This window comes from Prunus persica, chromosome G1 (genome assembly GCF_000346465.2).
Source record: "Prunus persica cultivar Lovell chromosome G1, Prunus_persica_NCBIv2, whole genome shotgun sequence".
Lineage (NCBI taxonomy): Eukaryota > Viridiplantae > Streptophyta > Magnoliopsida > Rosales > Rosaceae > Prunus > Prunus persica.
In genome coordinates, this window is record NC_034009.1 from 633043 (window position 1) to 643797 (window position 10755).

Sequence of the window (10755 nt, forward strand, 5' to 3'; positions counted from 1 at the left end):
AGTTCAACGTCGTCTATTATTATTAAAGTGCGTCCGTGAGTAATGAATACATATAAATACAACGTCGACTATATAAATGTATACGTCGTAAATAATGACCACTGACAACTATTTCCACGTCATCTTTTTAGAAAAATCGAAGTGGAAAATTTATTTCACGACGGTTTTTTGTAAATAAGAGACGTTGTAGATTTCAATAACGTCGTCTTCTCATGTATTTAAAGACGTCATATTTTTTCTTGTCGTGTAAATTGTATTTAACGGCGTAGTATTTTAGTTGTCGTCGTTGTATGTATATCTTGCGGCCTTGTTCTTTTAATATGTGTCATATTTTTCTTTTTTAACGACGGTGATTTTTTTGAGTTGGTCGTCTATTCTCATCCTCGACTATTTTCTAGAACTTTAGCAGACTAAACACGTCTGTTTTTATTGTTTTCCGACGTTGTTGTATTTAACAACGTCTAATATTTATCGTCGTTGTTTGTTTCTGAAAATAGGACGTATAAATTTTTTAATACGACTCTCATATATTTGTAACTGACGTTGTTTAGTTTTTCAACGTCTACTATAGAAACACATACGTCGTAAATAATGACACTGACAACTATTTCCACGTCATCTTTTATCGAAAAATCGAAGTGGAAAATTAATTGTACGACGGTTGTGTTTATATGTGCGACGTAGTAGGTATCAATAACGTCGTCTTCTAATGTATTTAAAGACGTCATATTTTTTATTGTCGTGAAAATTATATTTAACGTCGGCGTATTTTTATTGTCGTCGTTGTATGTCTATCTTGCGGCCTTGTTCTCTTAATATGTGTCATATTTTCCCTTTTTAACGACGGTCTTTTTAGAGAATTGGTCGTCTATTATCATCCTCGATTGCTTTTTTAGATCTTTTTGCAGTACAAAGACGTCGTTTTGTATTTTTTGATGACGTTGTATAGTTTAACAACGACGGTTATTTAGCGTCGTGGTTTATGAGGGAAAAGATGACGGTGGATTCCACGACCATTGAAAAACCAAATACACGACGGTGATTTACCGTCGTCTTTTTGCTTTTTTGTAGTAGTGAGGGAGATATTCTTCTTCAGAAGATTGGGACTGCTGACAATCCTGCGGATATGTTGACAAAGCAAGTTTCGTTGCTCAAGTTTAAGCATTGCTTAGACTTAATTGGCATTTGTAAAGTTTGTTGATTGCCCCATGGGGGATTGGGAGACGACCATTGAGAGTGTTGCTTCGAGGTTTTGAGCCAAGGTGGAGATTGTTGATGATTGGCTCAAAAATAGTCAAAAGCAAAACTGCTTTCGGCTGGCAGACATCTTGCGGTGCTTTCGGCTAGCAGACAAATTGGAGACAAATTAATGGCTAGCATTGATGGCTTACTTTTACCTTTTTGACTTGTGTGTTTTGCTTTTGCCGTTGGGTGGTTGAAGAGCAAATGTTTGGCTTATAAAAGGGAACATGCATTTGGGAAAAATGTAGAGCGGAAAGCACCGAGAGTTGATGAGAGAAGAGAGAAGTTGGGAGAGAGAAAAATAATAGTTTAGGCAACTAAGCTTTTGTTGCTATTGTTGATTATTTTTCCCTCTCTAAATTGTACTCAATTTGTATCCCTTTTATATTCTTGAGTGTGTGAGCTTGGGTATATTTGGGGCTTGGGTTTTCTGAGTGGTTAAACACTATTGTATTCTCTCATTGATTATAGTGGAATACTCCGTCGTCTCCAAACTGGATGTAGGCAATTGCCGAACCAGTATAAATCTTGGTGTTGTTCTTGTTGATTATTTTTTGTTCTATTTTTCTCCTGCCTGTTGTTATTTATTTTTCACTCGCAGTTGGTTGACGCTTCCGCACAACACTGCGCTTCCCATTCGAGTATACCATTCGCCAATGGACGTGTTCTGGATCACGTCTTTGCCAGATATAAGGCCCTCAATGGTGCACAAAACGCCATATCAGCTAAATTAGAGTTTGAGCCACCAAGAAATGGCCCGTCGTTTAGAGCATCCACCCATGTTTCAGCAGCTTCATACAAGGCTGCACGCTCGTCGCCGATATTGTGCTTCTCCTTGAGTTTCTTTGAATCAAAATACATAGATGCACCTCCAGTATACTTTTTGATTATCCTCACATACAAACTCTGATTTGTACCACTTTGCAAAACCCAAGCGAAGGTGTCGTATAGCAGTGATGCACACACACTTTGATGAAATTGAATAATGTTATTGGTCCTTTATAAAGAGAATTCCAATCCCACTTAAATAAGGAATTTCCAAAACCCAATTGAATAAAGATAACTCCCATTTAAAACCCAATTAGTAAGAAATTATAGAAATTGGAAAGTCCAAGAGAAATGGCCCAGCAGCTTCCCTATTTTTTTAAAGCCTGGTCCAAAACAACGTGGTTTTGGCCAGGCTGTGTTAAAAAAAAAACAAGAGCGCAGCGCCCAGTTTGGTTTGGGCATTTCGTCGAGCATATTGCGTGTGTCTCTGGTTTGAAGCAAAGGTGCAACTCCAGCTGCTCTAATGGATTTTTCTGGCAACCAAAGGTGCAGTGCACCTCTTTGCACCTGCACAGGTCCGCCGCTGAGTGTAGCTCAAAAGTCCGAGTGTCGTATCCACAGAGAGCAGTGTAAAGAAAATAACAGAGTTGAGACAGAACAATTAAGATTGAGAAGTAGATTTATGCAAGATTTGATTTAAAGAAAATTCAATTGATTAAAACACTAAGGCATTGGGGTTCCACTTTTAACATAAGCATGCAACTCTTATCAATTTGATCCACAAAATATTTTCCATTGTAGTTGTTAAACATAATTAAAGCTATTTTTAATTTCCTTTAGATCTAAGCATAACTTGTACCATTGACAATAAACTATCCAAAAAAAATCTTCGTCGAAATTCTAATAATCTTAGTAATTATCTCATCTTTTAAAAGTATGAAAGTTTTTACTACACAACGGGAAAAACATGATTGAACCCATGAAATAGATTATCAACCATTCATCAATTAATTAAAAAGAAAAACTACAAATTCATATTAAAGCTTAAGTTAGGATCAAACTAATAAAAATAACATACTCATATTAAAAGCTTTCCCCCTAGCCTTAGCTAGGGAGTTAGTTTCCCATAATATAAAACTAAAACATAAATTTAGAACTAGAAGAATTGGAGGAAGGAGAGAGAGCTCAAGAGAAGATTGTGAGCTTGGTGTGTGTTTTGAAGCTTGAAGACTTCTCTATTTATAGGCTAAGAAGGAGAAACATCATGATGGATTCCAACACCATCATTCCTATTTTAGTGCAATACCTAACTCCCACTTCATCTTGCCTATGTTAGTGTGGTTGGAATCAATTCCATTGTTGAATTGTTTTCTCTTGTTCTTCCTTTCCTTGTGGATTTCATCCTCTTTTAGATAAGATGCATTGAATTTGAGCTTCTTTGGAGTGGATGACACCTTACAAGCATGTGAATTCAATTTCTTCTTGTTTTCTTTCCATCCCATACTTCTTTTCCTTTCTTCTTTTGGCATGGGTGAGGCACTTCATGCATTCTTTTGAATTCTTTTCTTCTTGTGCTAGTTGCACTTCTTCCCTCATCATCATTGCTTCATGGATATGTTGAAGTTCTTTAATCGGCCACTAGCATATTATCTTTGGGTGGCACACTTTGGCATACAAATTGAGTTGGTTTTCACAACACACAAGCCTACAAAGGAAGTCATTGATCAAAGTTAATAAAATGACATTAAACCAATTTGACCAAGTAAAAATATAAATGCATAAGATTATTTAATTACTCATTATAATTGCTTTCAAAGATAAATGTTAAGGGAAATTTCCCAATGATTTTCTTTCACAGTTTTGAACACCCAGCTTTAGATGATCAAACCTGGCTCTGAGGCCATGTTAGTGTTGTAAGTGTTTGATTAAGAAATCACAGAAGAAAGGAAGGAGAATAAGCAAGAAGAATTACATAATACTGCTCCGCTATACGTGTAGCAGAGAGAATGTTCATTCCATTAAGTCTTTCTCTCTCTTACAACCTCACGCATTTAGAGTGAGGGAATATTACCGTTAGGCATAGTAGCTGGATCCCTTATATCACAAGGTGATCTCAGCCATTCAACTAGACATACAATGAGATCCTTACACCTGACTTATAAAACTTAAAGAAACGAAATGCTAAATTAGCTAACTCTTAAGTCAGCTTAAAACTTATAATTCAACACATTTGGCAAAGAGAAATTGAAAACTAGGGACTTTCTTTCATAGCAACGAAGGATTAAATCATCTTACATCATAGCTTAATTCTCTAAAAAGAGCAACAACAAAAGAGCAAGCATTCATATTCCAGATTAGAATCATAGATAGGGCATTAAGTTTACTAGGCCTCATCATTTGGTCCGCAGTCTGCAACTTTATTTTTTTATTTTTGGATAAAACTATAGTTTTATACTCAAAACACAATTTCAACAGTGGCCATTCTCCTAGTCCTGCTCAGACTATAGGAGCCTGTGTTTATGTAAAAGACGAACTTTTGTGACAATTTTAAAGGGAGGTTTTTGGGTTTATGAAGAAGACTTCTTGACAGATTACAGGGCATCCTGCTGACTCTTTGTAAAAAAATTGTCAACTTATAGAAGGAGCTTTGTGCATAATACAACAAAATTCTGTAACAGCAAGAATTCTTTTGGCTCCAAAAATCCAGAAATACATGCCTTAGGAAGAATACCAAGTCTGTTCATTTATCTACTGTTGTTGACAGAAGAAGAAATAAATTAGAGGGGGGGTGGGGGAGACCAAGAGGCCCAAACCCACAACCAACCGAATGTGGTCGGAATGCCACTATGCAGAACCGGCATCGAACCGACTGTCAATTGAACTGATTTTCTTGAATATAAAGTTGGTTTGATAAATGCCAAGTTAAGTACTTCTCGGTTTTGTCACCACATCCCACTGCTCTTTCCATTTGAATATACCATTCACCAATGGACATGTTCTGGATCATGTCTTTGCCAGATTTAAGGTGCTCAATGGTGCGCAAAACACCATATACAGAAAGATCACTAAGTTAAGGTTTGATCCACCAAGAAATGGCCGGCCTTTGAGAGCCTCCGCCCAAGTTTCAGCAGCTTCATACAAGGCTGCACGTACGCTCGTCGGCAATATTGAGCTTCTTCTTGAGTTTCTTCGACAAAAAATACATTGCTGTAGCTCCACCCTACTTTTGCTGTAGCTCCACCATACTTTTTGATTTCCTCGCAAAGAAACCGAAATGATACTTTGGGGTGATATGACTCAAGAGCCTCCCGAGCAATTCGATACATGTTTAGTTTCAAAACAGGCACCAAGTCCTTATCCACCCACTCACGCCACTTGTTTTCTTCCACCAACTTTGCATTGTCAATTCTCCAAAACCCCTTACACTTAACCTAAGAAATTAACACTAGCTATTTTCCTGTGAACTGAAGTGACATGAAGAAATCATTCCGCACAAGAAGAATTGGATATGATTGCAGAAGGTAAAAAAGAGATCAACCTCAATTGTGCTATGGTGAATAATATGTAGTGAACTGTAGGGCACATGAACATGCTTTCTTGCTTCTATGGCGAGCAAAACAGTTGTTATTAACAAATAAAACTATATATAAAAAAATACCTGCCTGCGTACAGTTCGCTTCATAAGCCTACATTACGATCAGGTTGTTGGCGAATTGATACTGGAATTTCTTAAATCTTAAATTCACTGTAATGTTTTGATGGTAATAATAAGTGACTTTGAAAAATAAGCTTTAGGGCATCATTTCCTTTTTATGAACCGGTTTTGCAAGGACAAGTTGTACGAAAAGATTCTTATTTAATTTTAAAATAATCCCTACATGACAAGGGAATTTTATTCAATATAAAATAAAGAGGTACATTTAGCCGGGGGATATAATGAGCCTTACCCCTTTTTGCAAGCCGAACCCTAGTTCCCTCGAGTAAGAACTCATGGGTTTATTATTGATTCATCTTAAAAAGCAAAGGAGGAAATCCAACCAAGATCTTCGGTTGGAACTTGGAATCTTGAATACTATGAATAGCCTTCTCCAATCGGTATCAGACCGAATTTTCTCGCTGGATTTGAAGGCCCACATACCTGGCAAAAACACAAATTTGAAGGAATATACAAAAAGAGCAATGGGACACAGTAGAAAGCCATATTCAACCAAATAAGAATTAGGGATTGAGAATCTCTAGTGGTTGCGAGTATACCTTCCTAACATCATATAGAAGCCCATAGGATGGCTATTTGGTTCGTAAGGGAATGTGGAGGCATCAACCACGCGTAATGCTTTGATCCCCGTAACACGGAATCTATCATCAAGCACCTTTCCGACAAGGCTTCCACCGTGGTAATGCCAGTATGTGGCGAAATTATCTCGACAAAATCTTTGGAAGGCTTTATCATCATTTTGGTTCTTTGGTAAAGGTGCTCCCAAATAATTGAAACCTTCAATTCCCGGCACATTTCGAGCTTTATATGGTCTTAATGTCTTTGTCCTTAAGACCTCACCAAGCTTCTTCATGCCTTTAACACAAAGAGCAAGGTCCGTGGGATTTGAAAAGTAATTGAATCTAACATTTGGAGGAATTTTCACGTTAAATGACGATTTTAGCGTGACAGAACCATAAGACAAAGGTCCTGGAACTTGGCTAACAATATGAGCAAAAGTCGAATTTGGGAGGGGGTAAGATGCAGGAAAAAGACTGTAGGCTGGTTTCTCAAGTGGCAAGCTCGAGAGAGAAATTTGGTAATACTCACTTCTAACGCCTATAACAGTTACAATTGAGGCTTCGATTGGATATGGGGGCAAAATGTTAATGAAATTACGAGGATTGTCGTACACAAACTGCCCAACGTGAGGATGGTGACGAACAACTGGGATTCTCTGCGATAATAGCTGAGATTTTGGGCCAACACCACTAAGTAGTAGAAGATGAGCCGTCCCTATTGTCCCTGCACTCAATATAACTTCTCCCTTACCGAGTACAAATGCCCGATGAGGCCTTCCGTAAGAATCCCTATATATGACTCCTATAGCTGACAAGCCTGCATTAGACCAATAGCTTATAGTTTATTATCAAACAAATCAAAAGGAAATAATAAGGAAAAATTTTATTCTTATTCACACTTCCATCATCATCTGACTTGAACATACTTGATTTATTGGAAGAGAAGAGGATCTTCTCTACTGAGGCATGCACTGCAACTCTCAAGTTTTTGGGGTTTCCTTTACTAAGCAGTTCATCAGATGCATGTCTCGTTCCATTATTGTCAAAAATTGAGCCGGTAAGTCTAGTTCCCTCTTTGTGATCCAAACTAAATCCATTGTCTGGAAGAAAACCAGCCTCCAAATATGCCTTTCCTATAACAGATTGCCAAGACTGTGATTTTGGCCTGACCACAAGACTGTCCTCAACCCACTGATATGCTTTGTTAACCAAATTCAAGTCCCAATTAACTCCTGATTCACTATAGAATGACGCGTTAGCTCTGGCGTAGGTGCCAGCAGATATGGTGCTGGTGCCGCCGAGGACCCTGCCTCTTACATTATCAATACCATCTAGGGACACGAACCTTTCGACTGGTGTCTTTCCATCATCTTCCTGCTGCAGATTAGCTGCAAACCCGGATGAAGTCGACGTGTTGGGATAGTCTATGGGAAGACTGCCCCTTTCGAGAAGGAGCACCTTGTAATTTGCTGATAAAGTTGCTGCCAATGGACACCCTGATGTTCCTCCACCAACTACAATGTAGTCATATGACCCTTCCAACCTTCGATCAGTGGCGTTGTAAACATATTTCAAGTAGCGAAAATCTGCAAAATGTGAGAGAGATGAAGATTATTGTTTTGAAGTATATACATGAACAAGTGTTTGCATTGATAATATAAAGCACATGCACTTCTTTTTTCGAGTTTGGGAGGAAGTAATTTACCATGAGGATGAGAATTGGCAAGCGAGTGAACCCCTGAATATTGAAGATGAACGAAAAGAAGGTGCAACGCCAATAGTATAGCTGACATTGTTGATTTCTCCATGTTTTTGAAGCCAGATATACTTTTTTGGTTGTTAACGCTCGTTAGAGAACATTGTCTATATATAGACGGTTGTTCATTAAAGGAACCTTAAGATAGTTTTCAAAAATACCTTAAATGCCCCTCAATGTCAATAAACCTACAACTTCGTTTTCAGAGATCAAGACAGTACAAATAATTTATTCAATAAATTTTCACAAAAATAATTTATTTAATAAAATAAAAAAAGAAACTAATTAAGAAGAGAGAATTATTTCTCCACCCAATAAGAAAAAAATAATTCACCTTTCATTTCTGTCCCTACTAATTGTGGTAGACTCTTTACTGTTATTGCCTCCACCCTATATTGATAGACTTAAAACTGAGTTAGGTAACAATACCTAACCTCTATTAATTCTCTTATTTTGTCATTCATTTTATATTATATTTTAATATTTTGGCACCATGTGCAAAGAATACACATAACAGTTTTATGCTTTCAATTTTAGTTTCTATAATTTGGGCTAAATTATACTTTAGTCTCTGTAGTTTTAAGGTTTAATTACACCAATACTCTTTGAATATATTTTTTCTGATTTATTTTAATTATTAGAATATTTAATTATATTTTTATCTATATGGAGGTGGGCTCCACTTGCCACATCACCCACTCAATTGGTGGATTCTGATCTATGTGCACGAAATTACAAAAACACTCCTGCCACGTCATCAAAGTTAATAGATTTTTGGATGGAGTTGACGGCATGAGGCAAAGTGGGTCAGCAAACCTCGATCAATGGATGAAAGTAGGCTATTTTGAGTTTAAGGGGGTAAAGTAAGATTTGACCGAAGTTTCAAATGGAATTGATGTAATTAAACCTAGTTTCAATTTTAGTCATTTTGCCATTATAATTTGTTAATCATTGCGAATCAAGTACACATCACAATTACGTTAATTGACGGAAGTTGAGTTTTCAGTCTTTTGACATATTATAATGTCAAAATCTTTTAAGAAATGTAAAATTAAGAAATTAAAAGCTAAAACAGCCCGGCAAGGGGTAAAAAACAACCAAATTAAAGTTTTGCGATGCAGCAATGGCAGCAAGCTAGCTTTGGCGCTCTCTGTATTGAAGGGTTTATCATCTATTCAGATGTTTCATGGTCTAATTTGATCGTGGAAGTCCTCTCCAACACAAAACAAATTGATCTGAAAATTCTTAAGCCTATGTTTTTCAAAGTTCTTACAAATGGGCACCTAGTTGGGCTATGCAAAAATTTTGATTTTAGAAAAAGCAGAAGACTGAAATAAGTGAAATTTGGCCTTTATCCAATTGACTAGTTAGACATTGGCTTACCTACCTAATGACAAGTGCAGGCAATGCCCACACTTGCAAAAAAAAAATTATGAAGATGCTTAAGACTATTAACCATGTTTTAGCCCCTGCATGGCCCACTGTCACACAGCCTTCAAAGTTTTAGCCCAAAACCCTATATTAAATTTTTAAAAAATAAATTATTTGTTATAATATAATTAAATTATATAGATATATTATCGAATGAGATACCAGTGGATACATGACTGTTTGGTACAAATGTCAATTTACTTATTGAAAAATGTTATTACTATTCAAAGTTTGAAAGATATATTGACTGAAATTTTGTTTTTAACGCCTCCTCACATGGAGAAAAAAAAGAAGAACTTATCTCGTTTATATCGCCTAATCTTTTTACTTTAAATTATTTAAAATTTCCCCACCTAAATTTTTCCTTCTTAAATTTGTATATATGTACTCAATTAATTTCTTTTAACAGATGTTAGAGGCCTAATCACCCCCACCTAAATTTTTTACCCCACCCCTCAAGTTAGCATGGCGCCCCACCTCTTTTACTTAATTTCATCACCTAATTTCTTGGCTTATTTATGTATATAGGGCCTCTATGCAGTCAAAGTAATCTCATATTACCACTTGTTCTTTAAAACATGTCTCAATATACCACTTATATTTTCAATAAGTGTCTTACGTTAACTATTCTGTTAGATTTGAAAGAAGTTCCGTTAGCTGATGTGGCACCAGGTAGCTCGTCATCTAAATGTGGCAGTTTGCCAACCACACCACACATAATTACTTAATTTTGTTACGTAATATCCCCACCTTTTCGCAATAGCAAGGCAGCCCCCAGTAGGTGGGTGGAACATCACAAAGTCACACATTGAAAAACTTGTCACGTAATCTTACCACCTAAGGAGGTGAAAAGTCACCTAATTTATTGAGAAACTTAATGGTCTGTTTTTATCAAAGAATCATGAGGTGGATTGTGTTGGCGAGTCCTTATTTCATTAGAATTTTGGTTACTTACCAATTATATTTTATCCTATTGTAATAGAGATTATTTTATTTAGTGTTATGGGGGTTGATGATTTTTTCAACCCTCATAGAGGTAGCACCACCGACTCATTCTCTCATTCTCCACCAACCATCGTTGAGTTGAGTGCCCAGATGGCTCCGCTCCTACAGATGCAGACTTTGACCCCGAACCCGATCCAGAATCAGGATCCTCTTTTGACGACCCCGACCCCGACCCCGACTATGATGACGACCACCCAGACCCCGATCCCGACTATGACGACGACGACCTCGACCCCGACCCCGACCCCGACTCCGAAGACGACCCCGACCCCGACCCC

The 10755-nt window shown here is 37.2% G+C and overlaps 1 protein-coding gene across 1 annotated transcript; it reads right to left on the minus strand.

The window, feature by feature from the left end:
• LOC18788267 ((R)-mandelonitrile lyase 1) lies at positions 5867–8120 on the minus strand. The gene is made up of 4 exons (XM_007226241.2): positions 7991–8120; positions 7212–7871; positions 6265–7102; positions 5867–6148 (listed from the first exon to the last, which is right to left on the minus strand). The coding sequence occupies exons 1-4, from the start codon at positions 8091–8093 to the stop codon at positions 6109–6111; spliced, it is 1641 nt and encodes a 546-aa protein (XP_007226303.1). The 5' UTR covers positions 8094–8120; the 3' UTR covers positions 5867–6108.